Source organism: Tinamus guttatus, unplaced genomic scaffold (genome assembly GCF_059628265.1).
Source record: "Tinamus guttatus ecotype Peru unplaced genomic scaffold, ASM5962826v1 Tinamus_guttatus_pri_ptg000602l, whole genome shotgun sequence".
In the NCBI taxonomy this organism is placed as follows: domain Eukaryota; kingdom Metazoa; phylum Chordata; class Aves; order Tinamiformes; family Tinamidae; genus Tinamus; species Tinamus guttatus.
This window is the reverse complement of record NW_028289136.1, coordinates 430,590-457,046: the sequence shown is the minus strand read 5'-3', so window position 1 is coordinate 457,046 and position 26,457 is coordinate 430,590. Positions and strand designations below refer to the sequence as shown.

Genomic DNA, 26,457 nt, shown 5'->3' with positions numbered 1-26,457 from the left:
ATGATAAAAACAGCTAGTGAAATAATATCCCTTCTCTTAACGAAAGTGCAAAATTCACTTGTACTTAGTGTCCTAATACACTTGGCTTTAAGTATCAAAAATAAACTTTTTTAATGAAGAAGATATACCTACATAAGATCCCTTTGTGCACTCCAGAATCTTTTCCACATCCTGCTCTGTACAAAATACTATTTTACAAAGCCATGTTGCTCTTAAAATCCACCTGAATTTGTAAATGCCCCTCCCTTCTCAGTCTGTCTGTTAGCCAAATGGCTAAGGCTATTGAGACTCCTTAACCTGCATATTCTTCTGTCTGATAAACTTAATGAATATATGTCAAGACTTCTGGTACACTGGGCAATGAAATGCTGGTAAGAGATATGCAAACCATCCTCTGCTGCTCCAGGCACACACAGAATCTAGGTCAGTTGGCTCAGGCAGAGGTACTATTGGAGCTAACTTACTTTGAACAAGTCTGCCTTTTCTATTATATGCCAGCTGTGTGGTATGGATATATCCTGCTTTTATTAAATTGTTAGTGTCCCTCCAAGCAACATCCATTACCTTGTCATGCAACATACAGAGCAAATCTGCAAACCAGCGGAAAGATTCAATGTCCCTGCACACCCAAATGAAGTAGAGTCTTCTGAGTTTGTAGCATTTCCAGCCGTCACTTGAAAATGAAATGTTTGGGGAATTAAAAATTATCATTTAAAAAAAAAACATTAACTAAGATACTTTATATTCATTACTGGAAATAAGAATTTCCATTAGAAGTCAACTGTAAATTGTTTTTTCATGCTACAACATATGAAATGACCAAGGCACTCTACCTTGTGAATACAAATTCTCCTGCATAGAACCAACACCATTCACAGATATTGCTTCTATATTAGAAAGTGGCCAGCTGTATAAATGATTTAGGATGAAAATACAGATTCATGCATCATCATCAAATGATTTTGAAGCAAAGTAGACATTCTAAGTTCAAGTGTATTAGGTCAGTTTTGTACTAGGTTTATAAAATGCCTCATAAGAGGAAAATACTGACAAATGCAATAATGTTAGGACTAAATTGTGACATTATATGTGATAAACTCTGGTTTATTATAATTAATACTGTATTAGAATTACAAAGATCAAATCAAGTAAGGGCTCCACTGTATTAGGCAGTTATGTGATACAGTCCGCAGAAAATGTTGGTGGGTAAAATGCTGTAATGGACAGAATCTGGCTTTTCATTTAAAAAAAAACCCACATGACTATCATGACAGGTTTCTAATGCAAACAAAACACAAATATAGTAGAAATGAAGGACTAGAACAAACTGAGAAAATAGAAATTAAATTAAAAAATTCCTGATGATTAACATGATCAAAAAAGCAAAAACATCCAGCCAGTCTTTTCTTAGGTGCCAGTGATGTTTTTTGTTGTTTTTTTACTGTATTACTGAGGTGTCTAATGAACGATTGTTTCCTCTTTTGTCTCCTAAAATAATTTTCAACTGGAAAATACCACTTCAAACTCCTATATCAGGAACCAATCCCATCTGCAAAGTTTTATGATCCATCTCACTACATCTACTGTGCATGATTTCAAGCTCTGTGGTCTTTGGCATATTCAACACTGATACTGTGTTAATGGATCTATGTAAGGACAGCTCCAGTGACTGTCTCATCTCTATAAGCTCCAATGTAAGCATGAAAAGCCAGGCTGGAGACACTTAGCAGCATGTAGGAGCTGAGGGTTCCTCGTATTTGGCATAAAATCCCGATGGACAGAAGAAAAGGTCCCTTAAGTTGTGAAATATTATGTCTTTCAGGTCCCGTACTGGTATATTCTTGATCTGCAGAGTAGAATTTCCTCCACGTTCTCTTATCACTTATACCAACAGGAAGGGTCACAATCTGATCTGATGGGATGAGATACTATAAGCAGTAGCAAGCAAAATAAGTGCCTTCCAGAGGCAGAGGATAGAAGGAGAGAGACATGCAATGAATTTTGTATGGAATTGCTTATCTCAGTAGCAAAACACCATTTGGAGTAATGAAGCATTGCTAGAAATCAGCTGAATGTGGAGACTGGAATGAAGGACTTTATGAAATAAAAGGAAAAGGGGTAAGAACTAAATTTTGTTCATACAAGAGGAACACAGTTGAGCACGAAACAAATGACTTTCAGTGTAAACTGTGTTCTGATCTCCTTTAGAATTGTATATCCTTGGAAAAAAACAGGATTTTCCCACTTTTCTTTGATGCTGGCATCATAAGTCAGTTTGCATTTTCACACCTGCCAATATCAGTTTCTAAGCCAGGGCAAAAACAACATGCAGATCACCCAGGAAAGCAGTATGGTGTTGTAGATGTTTATGAACACTGAGAACCAAAGCAGGCTAAGACCATTACTTTTCCCCATGTATAATATTACAGTGCACAAAGCAAGGTTTGCTACAAAATCAGCTTATGGAATTGACTGTTTGGAAGGCAATTTGTAGGTTTATCCAGATAAATGGATCCCATTGGTCTGACACTGAAGAACGTTTTGGACGGTAAGTTTCTAGGCAACGTCTGTGCACTTTTTTATAGCCTCTAATATACACAGGTAGAGGCAGCCATCTCATTACTTCTTGTTGGTCCATCATTATGATACGTGACATTCTAGCTAAACACTCTCAAGGATAATTCATCATGAGGTAAATGGTCAGTTTATCCAGCTGGACCTCAGGCTTTTGGCAAAAATGTACCTCTGTTTCATATTTTCTCTCTCTGAGAGGATGATTTTCCTCAGGAAAGAAAAAGATATTTCAAGATGGACTTTGTGAGTTGCGCTATGAGACCGGTGGGGCTGATACAAAGGATGACTTTCAGAAGTGCTCAGCCCAATCTAGCCTAGATGAAGGATAGAAGAACAGGCACAGCACTGAAAAATAAGGTTTTAATATAACTTTGGAGTCATAGCTGGCCATTGGCATGATCATCTTAGAATAAATCTGTCATTGACACATTTTAAAACCCTCCCAAAGTCAGCAAGACCTTAAACACTTCAGGAAGGCTCATTGTCTTGACTAGCTATTTATACAGTGCTTGAAACTGGGGCGCTTAACCTGTGACTGGAGCTCTTAGCCAGCATTCCAATAGCAAAAAATCAATAGCAATCATAAAAGTGACCCTACTTCAGAGGATGTAGAATGTGCTGGGAATCATGTTGCCTGAGTGACAGAAAAATGAGAAATGAATGGAATTTCAAAGACTTTAAGAAAAAAAGAAAAAAAAAACAAGCAAAAAGATAAAAAAGGAAAAGAAAAAAGAAAGGAAAGAGAAAAATGGGAAATGAAGAAATAAAAAAAAAAGAGAAAAGAGAAAAAAGAAAAAAATATAAAAGGAAAAAGAAAAAAGACTCCCCTAAAATTTATACTTTTCAAATAGAGTTAAGTATCTAAGCTTTACCTGAATCCAATCCAAGACAAGCCTTTAAAACCCAAATCCAAGCCTCTTACTTTAAAATCCTAAGCATACACACTTAGTCATATGGAAAGTCATATGGAACAGTAGAGCTGGCCTGCATTTCCAGTAGAAGGACTGTCACACCTGACTAAAAAACCCTAGTCTCATCTAAACAGAGAATCAAAGGAACAAATCTAGCTGGAGGGTCTAGGAACATAAACAAAAATTTACAGTAGACTAGGCTGGGAGCATCACATAAAGGTCAGTGATGTGAGGGATGCCTGTCCCAGCTGATGTGTCTACCAGCATAACTCTGTCAGAACCTTTTGGGGATAAAAATCCCAGGTTCTTTCATTTGTCTACCTCCCTTCGAGGAAACATTCATTTATGCCATGCTAATAGAAGATTTGAACACTCTGAAGGTGCTTGGCATGTGCTGTTAGGGCTCTTTGGGAGGGAAATGGCTCTAAAGGGTTTAAGCTCACTTACAGCAGTGTGTTGAGTACTGATGCAAATGGTGTAACTCCAATACCCCCAGCCACGCAGAGGCTGACCTCATACTTCAGGGATTCCTCAAAGGGACTTCCAAAAGGTCCATCCACATACAATCTGCAGGAAGAGCAAGAATAAGACTTTTAGAGAAAGTCCTCTCAAGACAATATTTATTTTTTATTACTTTTGGGATGCAGAATATGACAGGTAAAAACAAACAAACAAAAAAAACAAAACACAGTAAGTTCATCTGAATATGAGGAAAAATTGGGGTGACAGAGCACTGGAACAAGCTGTCCAGAGGGATTGTGGAGTCTCCTTCTCTGGAGTTATTCACAATCCACCTGGACACGATCCTGTGCAATGTGCTCTAGGTGACCACTCTTGTGCAGAGGGGGTTGGCCTAGCTAAATTCCAGAGGTCCCTTCACAGTTCGGTGGTTCCAGGAAACCCTTTTTCAGGGGAGCTTTATGTTGATAAAGACTGTAGTGAAAGACCAATGCCCAGGCAATAAGAAAGAATATTATTATAAAATAATACTTGGTAGACTCCAGGGTTAGACAGGCTGTTTTTAACAAAACAAGTGGAAGGCAGTTAATCCAACCCACTTCATATATCATATTAGAGGGCAAAGTGCTACATTAGAGCCAGAACTTGGCTAGTCATAAATGGAAGCCAAAATTTGGCTAATTGTGTCCACAAGGCTCCATCTCCTGAACATCTGACAGAGCTGAGGTGAACAAAGGAGTACAGAAATCTTTCTTTCTGCAGTGAGAAAGAGAAAATAAATTCATATCTATCCACTTCTTTGCTTCATGTGCAGACCCAGTCTTAGCAATGACATCATTTAGATTTCCAGCACACTGAGGTAGCTTCTCTAACCTTCTAGTAAGGCATGGGACTGTACTGCAAATTGAAATGGTGTCATCAGAGACAAGAGGGAGATGAAGATTACCATGAAGGCTACAGCTGTTTATGTTCTTTGCGATCTTATGTTCACAAGTTCAAAACCTTTAAATGAAACTGACCATAAGTTCAGTTCTATCATATACAGAACTTGAAAAGAAAATTTAAGCAAGGTCCACTCTGTGTAGGATTGGTTCTCTGAATTAGCACTTTTCGGGTAGGTAATAAATGCATCAGTGTGGTAAGACAAGCACTGAGTTCAGCTCTCTTATTCCCCAGCTCAGCTCAAATTATTTGCTCACAGCTAGGCTGACTGAAATCAACCTTTGGCATGACTCCAGAGAAAAGCTCCAGCATATATATTTATATGTGCACACATACTAGTACAGTTATGCAACTAAGCTAGGCATGTTGTATGACTAGTAAGGCACAAGCTTCTCCTGTATATCATCAGTCAGAAAATTAAAGACAGAAGAGAGGCATCCTTTCCCAGCCAAGGTCTTCCAACCCTCATCTGACTCTTTCCTGTTGAGGGCTGGCTCTCAGGCATGATTTAATTTAAGATCCCATGGCTTTTATTTCTGCACTCTGACCCTTGGCATCTTACCAAACAAGACAACATCTGGGTATCTTTGAAGAACATGGTCCTTTGTGGGAAAATTCTTCCAGACTTCTGCTATTGCTGACATCTTGGTATCTCATATACCAGGCTCCTTTTCCAACACCACCTTGTTAAAAAATGTAGATGCACCTACTTTCTGAAGGGTTTGGAGGCAAACTAGTTGATCCCTAAGTATGCCCTATCTTAAAACCCCTTTCCTGGCTCTTGCTGTCCCTGCTGAGTGTGTGGACCACCCACATTTATCATCAGAAAGGAACAGAAGGTCTAGCAGTATGAGGTTTAAAATAGTTAAAATTAATTACTAAAATTCACAATTAATCAATCTGCATTCTGAGTCTGTTTCTTCTTATTTCTGCCTTTGCATCCTGAAGTCTGTACAGCTTTCTACAAATGTCTTCTTGGAAAATCTCAGGCTTTTTCCATGTCAAGTATGGTAGTATCAGCATGATGAAAATAACATATTTTTTTAACTTAGAGGCACTTTCTTTTGCAAAGTGGGGCCAAGAAAAGCTAAACTGGACATGTGTAAACTGCTCGTACAAATAGAACTTTGAGAGTCTTTTCATGAAATGTTTTCTATTACATAACACTTTTTTTCTCATTTGCTTAACAAGTACTTATTTTTCACTAATGAAATGAAACCACTTCTGGAGTGGAGTGCAGCACCAGCTGCTTGAAGAGAGCATCTCACCACTGCACTAATACTTGACTGAGGAGGAAAAATGCATCTCTAGTTTAAATGAATCAGCAGGGGCAATGTAGAGAAGCAGGTAATTTTCAAAAGGAATCTGGTCCAGGACTGTTTTGACACAGGTATACCAACGTTATGGGTCTAAGGTGCACGTTTCTTTGGATACTAATAGGGTAAAAAAAAGAAAAATCTGTACTGGATCACCAAGGTCAGCAGCTGACATCCACTGTCATTCCTTGAATAACTCTCCTGCATGCATTCCCCTAAGCAGATGCTGCTTAGCTGCTCAAATCTGGCAGAATCACTCCTCAAGGCATCAGGGGCATAAGCACAGGCCCGAGGGGAATTCTTTGCATTTTGTGCAAGCAGCTAATGTTGATCTGGATGTACAGACTCAAAGACAACATTTGGGGTGAAAAAAACAATAGCAAACAAAACAAATGCAAACCAGCAAAGCAGATTTTCCAGAAATGACCCCAGCCGATGTGACAGTAATCTGCGACTGTATGGGAGCCACTCAGACTTGCACTTAAGCCTGCTGAGAAGCTGATTGCTTGAGGACCCTCAGAAGTGTGATCTTGCAAGAGGCTAAGCAATTCTTGGAAAGTCTTAGAGCCACTGAACAACACTGATGTGATCAGGGATTGTAACGTGCTAAACTGCATCTGGTCACTGCAAATCAAGCACGTGCATAACTCCATGGCTGAAATTCAAGAAACTAGCTTCAATTAAATATGTGCTTTGGTCAGACCGCTCCAGTTTGTAGCCTGTTAGCCAGGTTTGGCCTGCCAAACGCTTCTGCCTACCCACTGCTTCTGCCTCCGAGGGGGCAAGGAGTGGTTGTTTGGACAGCAAATACAGCTGGAAGAGCCAAGTGCCTCCTGCTATGCCTGCATGTGGCCCAACACAGAACAGCCAGAAGTCACCAAATCCAAGCTTAGGAAAGGGAAATAAGGAAAAAAGCTGGAGGGATAGTGCTCCTGCATTAACCCACTCTACAAGAATGTCTAAAAAGACTGATTCCAAGGTTAGTATGGGAAGATTTTGTTGAATGTATAACATATTATATTATTCCCATTTTACTAGGGGATACCTTATAAGTAAAAGAAATGTGGCTCTGATACATTGTTGAAGATGCTCAGTTAGGAATCGATCCTTTTATTGAAGTGGGAAATAAAGTCTCGTGGTGCCATATAAAATGGACTAGTGACAAGTAGAACAGTGACTCAAACATGGGCTTGCAGTGAGATTAGGCAACCTGCATCCTCTGTCAACATATTCCTCTTTTTTATTTGGTAGCAATGAGAAATTTTGCATTATTGCAAATGAAATCTCATGGTGTTTGTTTAATAACAAGGCAGGCAAGCCAACAGGGCTGAAGTAACTTTTTCTTGTGTTTTGTCCCAGATATATCACACTACCATACTATTCACTCACAGCCCCCAGCTTAATTTAATTAAAATGAAGGAAAGGAATTGAATTTTTGTAAAAGTTTAGAAATTTCCCCTTCAGGCAAACTAATTCAAATAAAGTTTTTTTTTTCAGATATATTAATTTCCAGTCTTAAGGGTGCTCTTAAGTATTCTGGCATAATTTCTCAGATCACAAACGGAAAAAAAAAAAAAGAACAGAAAATTAGACAGAAAAAACAGAAAACATCTTCCAGCTATCTGGTATACATATTGTTTCTCTTCATAAAGTACACGTAAAGCCATGTAGAAAAATACCAGAAAGCATCAGGAAAGCTTGTTATAGAACTGGACAGTAAAACTGCACACGTTATTCAGGGCTGTCCCTAAAATATTCATTGAACTGTCTCATGGCTGGAGGCAGCTTTCAAGACTCATATTACTATCTTCCATAAGGAATTGCACAGTGATACGTGGAGATACTTTGCACACACCTTGACCCCCTATGATGAACCTGTGTCATTGGCTTGAATACGTTTTGGATAAAAGTCCCCAAGTCACCAATATATATATTAAAAAAATAAAAAATAAAATAAACCCATTCTACATCTTTCCTTATGTTTAGCTTGTCCTACCAAAACCTTAGCTCTGCTCTGTAATGATGGATATGGCCTGAGAACTCTAAGGAACCCAGTTCAGGTAGTTGAAACTGTCTCCTTATGCTCTTCTGCCACTGCAATGTCTCTCATTTCTCATTTACCAGAGATCCCTCTGAAAACCCACAATACTGCAGCTCCGTCTCCACATGATAAATATTCAAACAAGCATCATCATGTTCCTCCCACAGTGCCCTTCATGCTTGAGAGGAATTCCCCATAAATATCTGCAGAGCTATTTCATTATCTCCCTGCAAATTCCTTCCTATGACTCCTCTTGCCTGTTATAACTAAAATCCAATAAACTAAAAGTTGACAGCAGTTGGGCTGCTGCTAGGCTTCTTGTAGCTCAGTCATATGCTGTCTCACTGTTCTCTGAATTTTGCTGTTGGACTATATCCATCTAGTGTCTCCTCCTCTTCAAGTTTCTTCAAGTCAAATGCATTTGATTGGGACAGTCTCTTTGCTGCGTGACTGCATTTATTAGAATTGTGTCCTGGCTCTACAAGGCACCTTGACAATATCGATAAATATTGAAAACAGAACAATTCTGAAACTTATATGCAAATCTTACACATGTAAGTCTTGCAGAAAGCAAAAACTGACTGAGAAGGGTTTCCATACACAGTATTGTAGGCTCAGTGGAGGCACAATAACCAATAAGTATAGCCTGCTTCAATAAGAATCGACTTACAATAGATTATACGATTTTACTTTTCAAAGGCACTATATTCATTGCTACCAAATGTTTCAAATATTTTGTGCAACAAAAATCTAGACAGTTGTTTCATCTTTTGAAGACAGTCATGATACTTTATGCCATTTTTTAAACTTCGGATAATAAGAGTATACTCTGATATTATTTTGCAAGAACGTTTATGATTATTGACAGAATTGCAATGCCCATAGTTTTTTACAGAAGAAGAACCACCATTGAATACAGCTCATCATCCTTGGTTTGGACAGGTTTCCAAACTACAATGGCTTTCAGGGCTTATAAGTGTAACTAACCGTGACATCTGGCATGTGAACTCAGAGATTCCCTTGTGTTATCCTGACATTGTGAAGAATGATGTTTTCATTAAAGAAAATAGCAGCTCCTTAAACAAGTAAACTTATAAAACCCAGTGGATCCAATTAACTTCATATATTATTTTCAGTGAGATAGGTAAAGATTATTATTCTAATTCGAATTACATTAGGAATCCCCTATCTTTTTTAAACAGTTTGTGCTTAATTTCTGATTGATTATACACATTTTTCCGTTCAATTTCTAGAACATTCTTCTTCTCTCTTCCACAAAATTTGCTTTCTTCTCTCTTCCACAAAATTTGCTTTCTTTATCTGTTATTACATCATTCAGTTATCAAGGAGTAGATGGCCAAAAGCCCATAGATTCAATTATCATCATATTTTCTCCTCAAAGAAACATGTCAAATTACTTTTATTATTTAAATTCTAGCAAAGCTGTTGGTTTTAAAACATCTCTGTTCAGTGCATTTCTCTTTAGCTGGACAAAGGTAAACGAATTCACCTGCTCTTCAGCTTGTTATGCTCTCAAGAAGCCCAGCGACAACCGCAGAACTTACATTTGTGCAACATCCTCGCCATTCAAGAAAGCGAAAATATGTTTAAGGTATGATGACAATAGCAAGAAAGTGGAAGAGGGGAACAGACATCTCTATTTTCAAGCATAACTTTGCTTCTGTGCAGTTTTTCCTACTTGGTGTCAATTAAGAGATTCCAGATTTCGACATGTCTTTGTCAAAACTAAGAAGAAAAAAAAAAAAGACGACGACAAAAAAATTAAACAAAAAGGTGAAACAGTGAAATGTCAGTGTCAAAAGGATGAATAGTTTTAGTAAGAAGAAATTCTCATGTATCTGTCAGTGTCTGATTGCAAAATTGTGCTCAAACATTAAGCTGGGATCCACGGCTTTCTGTAAGCTACTGTGGAGGTGCAAGAAGTAGATCGCACTGCAGTAGGCTGGAACACTACAGCACCTGGAATTGTATAAATTGTGCTGCATAGAGATGGACAGAAGGGTGAGGAGAAGGATATAGGAGGCCAGAGGAACCTGATAATTACAAGTGAAATCTACAAAAGGTGGATCTACATTGTTGATGAATGCTTGGGTTAGTATAGCTCTTCCTTGTTTAGGAAAGAATCCTGCAGAGACCTGAAGGTAAAGAGCAGTTCACTACTGGCTTCTATCAGATAAAGTTCATTTTCCTTCAGAACTGAATAAAACTGTGTAAATATTGTCCGGATATATTTATGGAGAGCCCATATTTCTTATTACTCATTACTCATTACTTTGTCACAAGAAGAAGCAACAGTTTAGGCCGTCTGATTATTGCATTAAAAAAGCTCTTTAAATCCACTGTGAGAACTACAATCGCATATAATTATGCATTCAGACAACTTTGTTCTCTCAAAGAAGTACATGTACTTTCTGTACCAAATTGTTCGTTTAATATTATTAATTAATGGTGTGTTAATTCTTCTTCACGACAGCCTTTTACTGTCATTTTTATAAAATGTTTCCAAAGGTATTCTTTTGACAAAAGATTACACAATTTAATTTTATTTTAATAAGAAGTTCAATTTCCTACTTATTTCCTTACTAAATGCAACATCTATTCTGTAAAGTGCCTCATCTTACTTGTCTTTTACCAATTTGCCATCAGCTAATAAAATAAAATGAACAGAAGCATGTTTTATTCAGAGTGGCTGAACCACCTATTGTAACTTGCTTTTTGAAAGTTTAGATTGTTCTAACACTAAGTTGTAACATGCTGCTTCAGACTTGAAACCACAAGTAGATAGAAGAAGTTCGTGAGGTCACTGCCCAATTCATTATTTGGTACAGTAAGTATCTGTCCATCTCACTGAAACCAGTACCTTTGCTTTAGAGTAATCAGCTACCACAGTTCCTCTTTTGTCTTTTTATTATTTAGGGCAAGCGCTTTCTTGCTTATATTGTTGCCCTTGGTGGCCATGCTGGGGTCCAGGAGGAAACATGGGATCCTCAATATATATCTATGCAATAATAAACCCCTAAGAAAAGTTTGTCATCTCTTATTACTGTGTCTTCTCTGTCTCTGGCTGCAAACTGGGTAAGTAAAGTAATTTGGTCCAGATACACTCTGGAAAACTTTCTCTTAAGAAATCACTTCTCACAATCACACTGTTTTTAAAGAAAGATGTTCTCCATGAGTTTCACATCCTATACAGGCCAGTAGAAGTGCCTATACAGAGTAAGTTTCCTTCAGGTCAGCTTCTTGAAGCAATCAAAGAAGCTGAGCTACTGGTTTGGGGGTCTGTAAAACATCTCCATTGAAGCTTAGCTGCCAGAAAGCCAACCGAGAATTCCTCTAAGTACAATTCTGACAGCTACGGATTGAGGTCTGCAAGATAATCAGAAGGCAACTTCAAATGGCTTCCAGATGTTCAGTGATGGTGAGGCAAGCTCAATTCTTTAGGCTAACACCTTCTTATCCAGAAAGGAATATACAAAACCAGCAAGGCAAAAACAGAAAGAAAGAACATCTGCTGAAAGCTGGAGTGAACTATACACCATAAATTCGTAGATTAAGGGTGAGATCACTGAACCTGGAGAAGGAATTTCTGAAGTTGACATAAGCCTATAGATGAGTCAGCGTACAAACCCACATGCAGAAGTTTATCAAGCTTGCAGAGAATATACTGCATTACATCATAGATGAACTCAATCCAGCCCCGACCATCTCAATCTCGTCTTTGTTTTTCTCTGAATATGCCCAAATTTATTTCCAGTTCTGTTTTTCTAACAGTGAATGGACCATTATTGAATGCAGTGCTCCTATTTCACTCATGTCAAGGCTCTATATAATGGCATCATTATTCATAGGTGATAGTGTCATTCTTATTACCTTTCTACATATACAAAGATCCCCTGTACACCCCTCCATTTTCTTGGGTTATTAACATCTTATTCAAACTAAAGAATTCTTAATCCCTTAAATTCTTTAAATTCCTCACATCAGGCTTTTTAATTATATAATTCTTCTCATAACCATTGCCATCTTTACTTTTCATAAATATCCTGAGGGTTTGATACACTGAGAGCAAAATATTGCTGTAGAGCAAGACAGCTGTAATAACTGAAGAGAACAGAGGCCTGGCATCCCAGACAGAACACATCCAGCCACAATCAATCAGGGCTCATACCGAATCACTGTGGCTTTTGATATAGGTCCACTACCACTTAACAGTGAGCTATTAACCAAGCCCCCTGAATTTCCTCTGTGTATATGCAGAAAGACCACATTGCATATGACTGGTCTTGTTGCTCTAAAGAGGCATAGTACATAAGATTTCTTGTACAAAATCAGTGTCCTACAGCTTCAGGCTGGGTAAGCTGTCCCTTATCATACTCTTCGTCATTGCGAAATGCAGAGCATGGGGCTGTGGTCCAAGATCTGACCTCCAATGCTAATTATGATCAATTAGAGAGAAAGAGAAATCCTGTCTTCTAGTGCTAGCCTATTTATAAAATGCCATTAAAATCCTCAGCTATACACTTTCTCAGCTGGTGAAGAACGGTAGCAATACTTCTCAGACTCCCCTTCCATAAAACCTGGGAGAGCTTAATTCAATATTCTGATGTCCCCAGACAAAAGACTGTTATAAAGTGCAAAGAATGGTTCAAACCTTTTCTTTTCCACAATGTTGGTGTTCCTTGATGATAATTTTTCTCTTGGTGAACTATCTGACATTGCTGCATATTCCAATGCATATTACAACTCATCTTTCTTTCCTTCTATCCCCCTCCTGAATCTTGCTAGATAAGTCTGAAATTTCAATCCATCTGCTCTGAAACATATTATCCTCCCTGGCCCAATATCATCTGACAAGTTAATTAACTTGGTGTTTACATTTCCTTCCTTGTTATCCCTTAGTTAATATATTGAAAAGAACAAGTCCCACGACAAATTACTGCATATTTGATATCTCACCCCATTTAAAACCACCTGCCTCAGACTTATTCACTGAGTGCAAAATGCCAGAGAAAGACAATACTTTGCTAAATTGTCTAAGGAAAAAAAAACAAAATCTGATTCCAGAAAACAGGAGTGGAAAAACTGTGATTGAATTCCTTCATACTATGATTTAATTCTGCAGGACTGAAAAGTGTATTATTAAGAAGATATCAACTACTTACCAAGCTCTATTTTACTATTTATCCAGAAGCAGTACCTATATTTGCTAGTCAATACACCAGTACACTGTGGACACAATTCCAGTCTGTTAAGTCCTGTGCATCTACCAAACCTCTTTTTTGAAGAGCTTATTCTATATCCATTAGCCATGAGTTTAAGGGAATTCCACGTATCATTTATTTCTCTTCCTTTTATGGGATCCTTTAACAGGTATAATATTTAAATAAACTGTAAAGTACAAGATAGGCTCACAGGTCAATACTTTCTGGTTGTCCTGGTTGTCTAATCCTGCTAGATTCTGCATCTGTTGTGGATACATCCAAAAGTCCCTAATCATGAGACTGTGCTAGAGATCAGGTCCTGCTCTACTAGGAACTTAATGAAGAGCGAAAAGAGGATGAATCCAGAAGTTAGGGTACTCTGCAGGCACTTAGGGATCTGGGATCACACCTACCCTCTGCCATGTGTCTTTCTTGGGAGAACTTTTGGCAATTGTAAAGGGATAATTATATTTTGAAAACAAAGAAAAGCAGTGAACAGGCATGCCAATAAAAGGCTGTGAGACCCATATATTCATCTGTAATTGTCCCTCAAACCCCATCACATTATTGAATAGACAAATAAAAAGAGAGGAAGAACAACACGACATAAAGGAGCATTTTCAGAAATTAATTGTTTTAAGGTGTCATCTATTTAACTGATGATCTCTCTGATGATGCCATATTTAGAAAGGGTTTAAGTGATAATTTTATATCTCATCAGAGGACTCCTGCCAAGCTAAACATACAACAAAACAGGGTCAGGATGACTGCGGATAGTGACAGTAGCCCTGTAATTTTGTTAATTCTAATGGATCATTTCAGTGAGTATGATATGCCTGATATGATATGCCTGATATACCAAAGTTCAAATACTTGACTGAACATTTTTTAACCACTATTGACCCAGTGATAATGAATACATAGCTTAGAAGCAATTTTGATTTTTTTTTTTTCTCTCTTTGAGCAGGTTTCATGGTGCATCCTTTGAACTTTCATCCTTCAAAGAGCCATCTGCGCAGAGGAAAATGGGCCCAATCTGAGCTAAATCAAGAGAGTCTTTTTTTTTTTTTAGTAGATCCTAAATATTTCAGTCGTAAGAGTCTTGTCCATGAGCAGCACATGAAGGATGGAATAGAAGGATGAGCCAAATTCAATTGGCTCTTAATTGCCAAAACACTTCCATGAAGCACAGATGCCATTTACTGGTGCCAGAATATGAGCACAGGGCCAAATAGCTAACAAAGTTAATCCACTGGTTGAGGGAATAGTTGATCCTATATAGATGGCATAGGAAATGTGGAGATTAATGGATTGCTTAAGCTCCACTGATGCCATTTGAGCTGCTTGCAGCCAACTTGACTAAATTTGCTCTTTACATTATTCTGCTAAGGAAAGACTTCAGAGAGATAGCCCATAATAATCTTTTTTTTGCACCCTATTTTTTCAGGATTTATTAATTGTGAGATAAATGGGCACTTAGAAAAGTTTTAAAGCTCAAGAACGGGACCACCAAATTAGCAACTACTCCCCAGTGAACTACTGCCCTCTAATAATGCAAAGGCAGAAAAGAAGAAAAAAATCAAACCACAAAATCCTGCTCCAGATGGGGCAGAGGAAGGGAGAAAAGTTGCTCATCTTGGAAGTGTCTCTTGTGCTATCCCTGGAAGAGGAAGACAGGGGGGCAGCGCCCATGGAACAGGCGTTCTGCTGTGCTTGCAGCTAGGAATTAGATGCTCAAGTGAGGCTAACAGCAGCACAGATGAGAAAAGCCAGGGAGACACCAAATTCACAGCCTGCTTTCCCCTGGGGCACCACAATGAGCGAAGAGATTAGCATGACATTCCTTAAACCCTCCTGCCCAAAGCTAGGCAGAAGAAGCTCAAATCGTCTGTCCATACCAGTGCCATATGGTTATATCCTGTCTCAGACAGCAGCGCCCTGAGGCTCTCATTAGACTCACAGAGCTATAAAGTTGAACAAGCTCATTAAATTTTGTTCTGCTAATCCCATAAGATAAAGCTGCTCTTTTGAATTAAGGTATCCTTCTCCATGTGATGAGCCGACAGAGTGTAAAACAGAAAGCTACACCTGCTGTCCTCCTTTTCCCTCTTTTCCTTCCTCTCTCCTCCCACTCAGTAGGATCACTCAGTGCAAGATCACACAATGTACAGCATCATTCTGCTCGCTTCCAAGCCACCCAGAAACTAAACTCAAATTGCAAAGATTTTTTTCCCCTAGCTCAATATATGTGATCATATATTGAAGGACCAATCTGTCCTTGAAAGAAAACAAGGTTGACAAAGAGGCTGGCATGTAATGATTGTCCTTCATGGAAAGTTTGTTTTTTCTGGAGTGAAAGCAGGAAGGATAGCATTGCACTTCAATATGACTGAAATCTGTTACCAAATGCTTTTTACACTATTCAGATCAGCTATTACTCTTCAGGACAGTAGCTCTTCCCCTTCCAGCTCAGAAATATGAATTCTTCTGAATTATCTACTGTCTCACCCTAACTAATGGATGTTGGTGCTTTCTAGACTAATGTTTCTCAGTTTAGACTCAGATTTCACTGAAAGCTTGGGTTCAATTCACAGCTTTGACAGAATTTATCTTATACCAGCTTGAATCAGCTTCCCATTTCCTAGCCATGAGCAAAGTCAGTAGATTCTCTCCAACTTACTTCAACTCATACTGATGGACCGATTAGCTGTAATCCTAGAGAAGTTTCCTTTGAAAACTCTGCAGTGTCAGAAGATACTCTTGCTATATTCTTAACATCACAGGCTTTCATCAGACCTTCACAATGGTCAATCACCCAGAATATCACATTTCTGCCTCCTACGCAAGATAACATTACATCTACGTGATTTGCCTTATCCAAGTTAAAAATACATTTTGAGATGCAACATAGAAAGAAAAGCATCCAATTCTGCCACTATTTTTTGTCCTTACTCTGTGATGTAGAAAGACTCGTTGACCAACTCCTTTGCTTTACTTTCCCTTTTAACATAGAAAGTATGGCACAGAAAATAAACTAGGAATAGCTTTCAAAGTCTTATAGGATTTTTTTAAGATAATGTAAATACCTTTATTTTGTTGAAAATCTTGCAAATAAATGGCCACATGTGAAACATTGTGTAAGAATATTCAGTTATCCATAAAAATGCACAATTTTATTTATTCTGAGAACTTCATCATTAGTTTAGCAGAGGAATATCTGCATAATTAAGAAATTCAATCTTTTAGGGTGATTTATCTAAAAGAGGAAGTAACTATATGTAAAACATTCCAAGCTTAGAAATCACAAAGAACAGTGTTTTTAAAAGCTTTTTTAACCTTTAAAGACTTGGTACATAGTGGTGGGGAATACAGAGCTATAATATCCTGGTGTACCTAGCTCTGTGAGGCATCGCACAGAGCAAAATAAGACACCAGCCCTCACAAGTACTTAGGCATTTAGCCATGGACACTTCTGAGTACGTTCTTAAAGTAGTTAGGGTGAAGAGACCACTTGCACCAACAACTGTGTATGAGTTAATGTCTCTGAACTGGTCCAGCGGGGCTGGTGTAAGAGAAGTCACCCATCTGTTTTCTTGGAGGATGCAGCAAATTTGCCTTATGCTCCCTGAGGAATGGGGATGTTCCTTGCAGCGCTTGGTTCTAAATGAGCCTTTACTGTATACAAACATCATTTAAACCTCATATTGCAGACATACCTTGACAGAAACGGATAATTAAGTCATAAACATGAAAGCTATTATGCGTTAAAGCAAATGATTCTAATATCTTTTCTTTCCAGTCGGCACCTATAACGCAGCTTCTGTCTTTGCCTTCAGGGGAGAAAAATATCATTATATTCATGGTACCATGGAAAAAATAGTGACAGGCATCCCTCTCCATACACATAACGCCTTGCTGAAGGTGCAGATACTTATACCAGTAATTTTCTCTCTGTCAAAATTGCAAACCTCAAAATTCTTCCCTTAAAAGATTGGGACTCTGAGTATCACTCTATTTAACTTCTCCATGCAGCAACTCAGGACAAATCTTCTATTGCACTGGCTTTTATGTTAGGACTTATCTACTTTAGTTTCCAATTCTGTTCATGAATGGCCTCAGCTAGCTGATTAGGCAACACTCAGCATGGATTTGGCAGCTCCTGTCATGGGCTGTTGCTGCTCTGCAGCTGCTAACAATGTTTTCCAGCTGCTAGCTGTCCGGCTATTCAAAAGCACTTGTGATTCTTACAAACCACTTGACGTGGACTTAAAAGAATTTTCCTTGGGGCTAGGCTTGGCCTACTGGGCACAGTTCTCAGGCGCCTATTCCGGTCCCCAGGATTGAGGATGATTAACCACTGAAATAACTTACTATGGGGTGAGATGGTTTCTCTATTGCTGCCAGTTTTGAGGACATGATAGTACTTCTGAGTTAAGCCCTAACTTAAGGGCTGAACCATCTTCCTTCATAAAATGTGCTAAATATATGACCTTATTTGGGGATGCTCAATTTTACTGTAGTCCGGTTGGTATGCCACAGGCTAGACTATTTTTCATGTTTCTGAAAGAAGAGAGATAATATCATAGGCTGCCCCCTGCTCCTGGTTATGACCAAGCACTGAAAGCCCAAATGGTTGTATGTAACAAGAAAGACAAAATTAAGAAGGGAGAAGAAGGCTACTACAAACATGTCTCCCCTCACACCAGCAAAATGGTCTAACACTCAAAACTGTACCAACTCAGACAGAGCACCCTGTCAAAAGGATGTTAAAACTGGACCTAGGTTCAGGTCCTGATGAGAACAGACATTCCTTGTCCATGTTATACAAAACTAGAACATCACAACTGTCTCCTTGGCCTTGAAGGTTCACAATTCCCTTTCTATTCCTACACAGAGAGTACATTGACATTGATATCCCAGCGGCAGCAGCAGTGTATGCTGTTTTATAAGGTATGTGGTATGGTACAGCTGAATCCTGATCTAAACAGTTTTCCTGTTTCTTTGAACCCTGTTTTGGAAGGGCTAGAACACCAAGGAGTATTGCTAGATTTTTGCTGTCATTAGAGAACAGAAAATAAAGTTTTTGCCTATGCCATATATGACGTATAAAGTAGATTTGATAGGCATCTCCATCATTTTTTTCCTTTTTTTTTCACCAAGACCCTCTAACAAAAGATCCATAAAAGATGCTGATTCCTTTCACAGGTTCTCTAAATAACAAAAAACAGCTTCAGGGGTCTAACGGTAAAAGCATGGGAACAAACAAGTTACTAATGTGCAGGTCTATATACTATATATACTGTACATATAGTGTATAGGACTGAATGAATAGACCTGTTCCCTTCTGAACAGAGCCAAGGAGGAAGTTGCTGTTGTCAGCCACCATGCACTTGTTAAGCATGTAAGTATCTTTTTTTTTTTTTTTTTTTTTTTCCCCTGCAGGAGCTGGTGCTTGGAACTGTGGCAATCATTAAATTATTTTTTAAATAATAATAAACCATTATTTTTAAAACTGTGGTAAAACTGGTTGTAAGACCAGAAGGGATCATTATATAAGTGTCTTTTGCATAATAAATCAAAGAACATCACCGATAATTTTTGCATCGAATTACTACAACTTTCATTTGAGATGTTTAAAAAAATGTCCTTAAAGACATCTTGCTGCAGATATTTCCCCACAGTCTTACATTGCAGATCAATAGCAGGCAAGTATATATTAATTAAAACAACAAGCTTTATCAAGAGCTCTCCTCATGCTTTGAAATAGCAGAATGAAAACCAATTGTAATGTTCTGTCTTATACCATTCATTTTGAACAAAGCAATGATTTCATCTCCCAAATATTTTGAAAGGTTTAGGAATCTTTTATTTTCAGCCAGTCCTTTCCCCTTCTCAACTGGGAGTGTTGCAGTGTTTTGCATAAAACAGTTCATGACTTCTAATGAGCTACAACCATGGTACAACAAACAGAGAGCTAAGTCAAACTTGGATGCTTGGTGCTTAAAAGAGAATATATATGCACACAGAGCTTCAGTTCTGCATGTACGTTGCTGCATTAAACTCCCAGAGGATACAGGTTTTCCCCTCTATCTCTTTACATCTGAAGGATTCGTGCTTGCTTCTTCAAAGCTTCTTAGATTTCAGGTAAAGTCTGCGTTCTACTGAAGTCAACAGCAAAGTTCCCCTTGACTTTAATGGGACTAGTTCACTATAATGTCAGTGCTTGAACTCAGTGCTCTTGGAAACAGAACAAGAGAGTCTTTATTCACGCTAAAAGTTGGTAGGGCACTACAGACAAATACAGTCTCTGTCTCAAGGAATTTATGATCAATATTTGAGTTTAATGTACAGTCCTAAAGATTTCAAGACACTGGTTTAGCCTATATGTGGATGTATCCACATGAATCCTTACAGCATCGAAGGCTGTATGAATTACTGTTCTCTTTCCTTCCAATCATTTTTATGGCTTCAACAAAAGCCAGATAATATATATGGACATAATTACTCTTATAACATTATGTTTTTATTTATTTGCTTGTTTGTTCTTATAAACTACTAATGGCACCCTATTGCCATTGTTGCTCTTGCCATTTGATAAAAAGCTCAGATGATAGGAAAATCCCATTTTCTTATAGTGGAGGCTCTAATAATATGCAACTCAACCCTGTACTGGACTGCCAACTTTACAAGCTAAGCTGATACACAGCAAGTCAGATATAAAAAACGGGATGAAAAAAAAAAAGAGAGAGAATAAATTTCTTAATATTCTCTGTAAACAGCTTGAGTATGACATTAACTTTCTTCTTTCAATAAGTAACCAACATGCTCTGAAGTCCCTGAAATTCAGCTTTTCTGATGGCTCAGTGCTGCTGGAGAAAAAAGTTCTAGTCTGCATTTTGAAACATCTTGGGGACAAAACCGGTAATGTTCATGCTTAGTGTACAATGCTACACAAAGCACTGAAATATTTGTGTGGGCACTTCTGAAGGATTCCTCCAGTAGGAACTTTGCCATCTGATTTCAACAGTATGGATAGTACAAGTGTTGGTACAGTGAAAAAACAGAATGGATGCTATTTTAGATAAGAGTCAATGTAACCTAGTGCACAGAACACTGAATGAAAAGCCTGCAAACGACCTGATTTCTATTTCGGAGCTCATCTGTAGGAAACTTGTTCCTGGGTGATGCTAGTAGCTCATTCCAGCTCTGTGACTCAGTTTCTCCTCTGTAACAATGAAGAACAACTTTAGAACATCTTTTGTAAAGCACTTCACAGAAAATCCTTCACAGAAGAACACTACATTAAAGTTCTTCCCCTTTTCCTTAAATAAATAAATAAATAATGTTGTTACAATGAAGACTGAGTGACAAATATATGGGTCATGAGTTTGCGCCTTAACTGAATGCTGAAGATGTTTGCCATGGCTTTTAATGGTAACTGAACTAGGTTTCTAGGCCATAATTCTTGTAGCAACTTCTGAGTATGCTTAGATCTAGGATTCATTGGGAGTCTTAGCAGATGCTGCATGTGCTTTGCTCTGTATTTCAGAATTCGCTGCTTTTTTCTAGATATAAATTATTTAATTTTAAAAAATGAAAATGTTTTCAAGATAGTTGCAAATAAGATAGAACTTTTGTTCCTGAGCTATTATTTATGAAATATTAAAAATTTCTTGGCTTAGATATCAAACTAATTGGCATGGATCCATCATAGATCCATTATCATTAAAATGAATAGCAATTGAGAACAGATGGCACAGTAGTTTAGGGCACTAACTTTCTGCCGCCTATTTGTCTAGACTGCTCCATGATGAGAATGAAATAACATCATTTGGCTTTGTTTGTGCTAAAACTTTCAACAACTTTTTAAGATGACCTTCGAAAATACATATTTGAACATTCATACCATTCAAAATAAGGATTACGTATTTTCTGTTTCTTTGTGGCACAGAAATTACCAGATTTTTTGTACTCCTAAAGAGACTACCTTAATTTACTTAGAACATATATCAAAGAAAGTTTATGACAGCTGAAAAATAATTGCATCTGGAATACTCTGTTATTTTATTATACCTACTAGGTTCAAAGTTCTTTTTTCTCTCTCCAGAATTCAACACTGTCATTCCATTTAAGTGATGAGATAATGCTCAATTTGCATTCCTTTCCAACTTTAGCATATAGAAGTGCTGCCATTTCTGTGTATGAATGTTATAGACACAGTTACCAGACACATCATTGATTTCCCATTCATATTCCTCCCCATACAAAACAAAAAGGGAGAAGTGTTTTAAAAAGAGAGAGAGAAAAAAAGAAAAGATAAAAAAGAGAGAGATATTCTAAGTAAGTAACCCTATGCTTTAGAAAAGTTTTGCTGATTTAATCTGCTTGAGACAGGATAAGTTTTGAAATGACCTCCAAATCATTTGCATGGAGGAGACATTTCAGATGGCACAGGGCTTTCTTGTTTAACAGAAAATGATATAGCAAGATTCTGAGACTGGAAACTGAAGATGAAGAAATTAATTAATATTATATGAAGTTTCATATGCGAAGTATTTAACAATTGAAACAAACGGATCTAAAACCTTGTGAATTTCTCAGTTTTTGATGTCTTAATTTAAAGAACAATGACTTTCTAAATTCATGCTCTGGTTGAACGAGAATCTTGCTGCAGGAATTATCGGGTAATGCTCTATGCCTTATGTTGAGAAGGCATAACAGTTCTTTCTGTTCTTAAAATTTGTGAGTCATCCAAGAATTTCTCCATCAAACTTACAGAAGATAAGAATGAAGACTGAAAATTTCTGAAGGGAAAAAATAAGCAAATAATTGCTCTAAAAATGCACATACACATTTGAGGATTTTAGGTATATCCTGAAAATAGAAAGAACAACTGTACCATGAACTCTCTCATCTACACAGAAATTTGCTAAAAAGCTAAAATGCCAATAGTATTTCTGGTCCATCCTTATTAAGCATGATTTTCTGTAGTGCCAGCCCCTTTCCTGACCTCTTAACCTACCAACCTAGCTCCTTATCCTCACACTTCTTCTATCATTACCCTTACATTTTTTTTTCCTTTTGACATTACCAAGTTCAGCTACCAGAGACAGTTTTTCTGTAGCATTGCAAGGCAATTAGATACTCTCCCTCTCTTGCTCTCATCAAGAAGGAGCAGTTGTGGAGTGAAGGCAATCGGATATCACAGTGGTGCAAATGCGCAATTTATACCCATGCTATGGGCACCAAACTGACTGTCACATGCTATACTTTCTGCAGGACTAATCTTTTGTTACCTTGGCCAGTATTTCAGCTGTTGTCTCATTTTATGATTAAATTCATGAGAAGAAGAGTAGGTGCCTCATAGGCTAAGCAGGCAACCATGGAAAGCATTAGCTTTGGATCCAACTTGATTCAACGGAGGAAAAATCCTGCAGAAATATGCTAAGAATGGAATTTCCAAATAGTTTTTAAATGGCTTAGAAACACTGAAGATCATTGTCAAAGTGACTGGGCACAGTATGGCTCATTACAAATATAATGATACAAATTTAATTTGTTGACATGACTAATTATATTGGTGTACCTCACCTCAAGGACTTGAGCAGGCTCAGAGGCAAGTGAGTGAAGGAACAAGCTGCAAACATGCCTGTAATTTGGTTCCAGTGCACAGGCTCTTCCCAGGCTGGTACTATTCTAAGTCTGCTATAAACCCCAGCCTGTTCAGCAGCTGCAGGTTTATTCTTAGTCTCAAGAACAAGAATTCTCATGGGCATGGTGATGGTTTCATGTCCACTAGAAGATAAGTTTTCTCCTCAATACATTTCACTCTGGGGATGGTTCCAGTGAATAGAACCATGAGTTTCATCCTCTAAAAGTTACTTCAGGTATGAAAGTAACTTGCCCGAGTTAGATTGGTCCTGCTCATTCTGTAATCTGTGATTATGTGCAGTACAAGATGCTTCATTATGAAATTCTACTAGAGGTGTTTATGGGAAGCATACTTCCATACTTCTTTCCCGATAGTTAAATTTTTTCCTAATACACAGTTACATTGCACTAGGATATGAATGAAGCACAAGACAAACCATCCATGTTTCTTTGACATGGTTACCCCCAGAAAACACAGAACAACCTGAACACATGCATGTATATTCTAAAAAACTACCTCTAGTCAACCCAGTACAGATATCTGAGAATGAACACATACCCAAGTTTAGCCCGCTACTCCACGGGAAAAAATTTTGATCTTAATAGAATAAATGCACAGGCAAATAATTCAGGCTAGAACATCAAAGTTTTTATTAAAAAAAAAAAATGTAGTTTTCCCACTTTACCTTCGATATTTGCTACTATAATCTCTGAATATCTTGAGAGATGCTGAATATCTTCATTGCCAGTCTCCCTACCTGCTTAGCCAAGCTTTTTAGATAAGTTATTCCTGTAGTTCTTTTTCTAATTTTAACCTTCCATATTCTTAGGATTTCTCTAAGCATTACAAGCTTCAGCTTATGCCCCATGACATCCCCTCATTAAGATGACCTTACCGCTCAGATGCGTATGTACTACAAACAACTATTGCTCAGCTGAAGTAAATGAAGGGATAATGATTTATGAGATCTATCCGTTCATTATCCTGATTTCTGTTAAGTGACCTTTCCCTGAAAATCAGCACAGAGAAGGGAAAAAAATTAAGTGGCAATAAAAACAAAAGATGAAATAAATTATGAAGATGAAGAATTTTCCGCCTTGCTGAACAGAAGAATTATTCTTGAATGAGAACCCCTAGAGAAGTTAGGACACCTCGGTAGTCTCCAACCAGTTTGTAAATGAATTATAATAAATGATAAATTTCTGTAACAAGCAAGCAATTTTGCACCAGTTAATAATTTTATAAACAGAAATCAATTGCTAATAGAACCATATACTTATTTTTTTAATTAGATGCCAAAGTTTGGCGGATTTTGTATTGTAGAGGGGTTAGTCAATCTTGCCAAGTAATGTGGCAGAAAATATATGTCTTCCTGGGATACAAGGCTGCTATAATTTCAAATAGCAATACCTCAACTTATTTGATCATCAAAAAGTTAGAACATCCATTAAATAGAAGAAAACAAATACTCATGGATCCATGAATCTGACAAGGTGTAACATCGCTGGTGTACAGTGCTTGTCCACAGTTCTATCAAAAATTATATGTAAAAATGGAAAAATCAGGCACCTTAGTTACAAATGATTTATAGGGTTGAGAAAGGAGGATAAACTAGTTTCTCGGATCATTCTGACTGTCTGTAAGTGAAATCCTCTAAGCCAAGCCAAGCATCCTACTACTGTGGAAAAATGACTATCCCAGTGCTGCCTAAAGGACAAAGACTAAGGGAATAATTCACAGAAGTTCTGTGAATTAGTGGCAGCCCACCAACTCCTCCCATCTCGTACACTGAACCTCTGGTAACACAGTAACAATGGAAAATGAAGACAATAAATTCAAGGGGATAAAATCCTATCTATCTCCTTTGAAGTCAAAGCAAAAATTTCACCACTTTCCCTGGAATCAGAATTTCAAGCTGTACTGTTTTAACTTTCAGGTATTCACAGTGAGAAAGTAGTTGCTTACCACCATTCTGCCCTTCTATTTGTCGTCTGCTCTTAAAAAATACTTCATATTACAGGATTTTAAGAACAATATTTAACAAATAGCTTGATGTCTTCTCATGTATTCCAGAACCCAGTATAATAACAATAACAGTAACAATAACAATAATTTAATTGCACATTTCCATGAGCATTATTGAACTGGCCCCAGACATCCTTCCTTTTCCTTCCTTTCTCATCCTGTAATCTTACTCTGCTCATCTTATATCAGCTTCTTTTATTTTGCTCAGTCTGGCCACAGTTGATGAGAAAACTATCTTCTCTTTCTCCTTCCCCTGCCTAAGGAGGAAAGACCCTCAAGGACTTGGTTGAAATTGACCGTGTTAACCAACATATAGCAACAAACAGTATTTATTGTTTCAATCAGGCAGTTAACTTTGGCAAAAGAAGTGTTTTTGTCCAGGATACCCCACACTTAGACCATGAAAAGTCTCTAAGGAAGGGATGCAATTCAATAAACTTTTGAATACCTGGAGGAGATGACCTCTGGAACCCTCATCGCCTACAAGTATTACAGTTTTAACATAAGCCATGCTGTATAGCTTGTTCCTAAACACATACCACGTTGTGGTTTTCCTGCACATATAACCATGAAAGGTCAAAAAATATGTTTTTCAGTGCTTGCAGGCTTCCCAAGGGACAACCTGTTAAAATCCAAGGGAAGCTGTCATCATAGATGACAGAATCCCACAAGACAAGAGTGGGGATTAGCCTGACAAAACATCTGCCTATTTCAACACACAGTGTTGAGTGAAACAAAGCTCCACCTGACACTGATCCAGGCAGCTTCATGTCTGCACTGCACCACCAGCTCCCTCGTGACAGCCGCGAGTGCTCGCAGAGCATGTCGACTTTTCCCCGACACCGCTGAGAGGGCATCGCTCAGCCTAAGTGTAGTTCCTTGACAGCTCTGCCTTAGGACTTCACACCAGAAGCACTTACAGGGCTAGAAATGCTTTGCACTCCCTCACCAGAAATGGGTAAAGACTTTTTTCCCCCCAAGATGATTCTACTTACTTGGGATAGCGCCTCTGCTGAAAGATGGGCAGAATCTCTTTATCTTGACTTGAATGTAGAAGCAGTAAATCCCGAAATCTTTCTGTCAAGAGACAAAAAAGAAAAAAAAAAAAAAGCCAGACTGTTACTCTGCAAGAATAAGCAAAAAGCAAGCAATAATGCCAGTGAATTCTCTTCTCCAGGACCATTTACCAAAGCACAAGGCAAAGTTTATAAGGAAGCATATCCATACATTGATACACAGAAAACTGCTGCTAATATTGGAAATGACTCTATCCTGTAAATCCTTTTAATATTTTTTAAAATGTCATTTCTCACCT

General features: G+C 37.9%; 1 protein-coding gene across 1 annotated transcript in view; it reads right to left on the bottom strand.

Annotated features, from left to right (window-relative positions):
- NOX4 (NADPH oxidase 4) overlaps positions 1 to 26,457 on the bottom strand; it is a 94,441-nt gene that overhangs the window by 7,202 nt on the left and 60,782 nt on the right. Inside the window, exons 13-15 of the mRNA XM_088534926.1 lie at positions 26,138 to 26,219; positions 3,933 to 4,052; positions 565 to 673 (exon numbers count right to left, since the gene is read on the bottom strand). Of these exons, the coding sequence (XP_088391052.1) occupies positions 565 to 673; positions 3,933 to 4,052; positions 26,138 to 26,219 (311 nt within the window). The remainder of the gene's footprint in view (positions 1 to 564; positions 674 to 3,932; positions 4,053 to 26,137; positions 26,220 to 26,457) is intronic.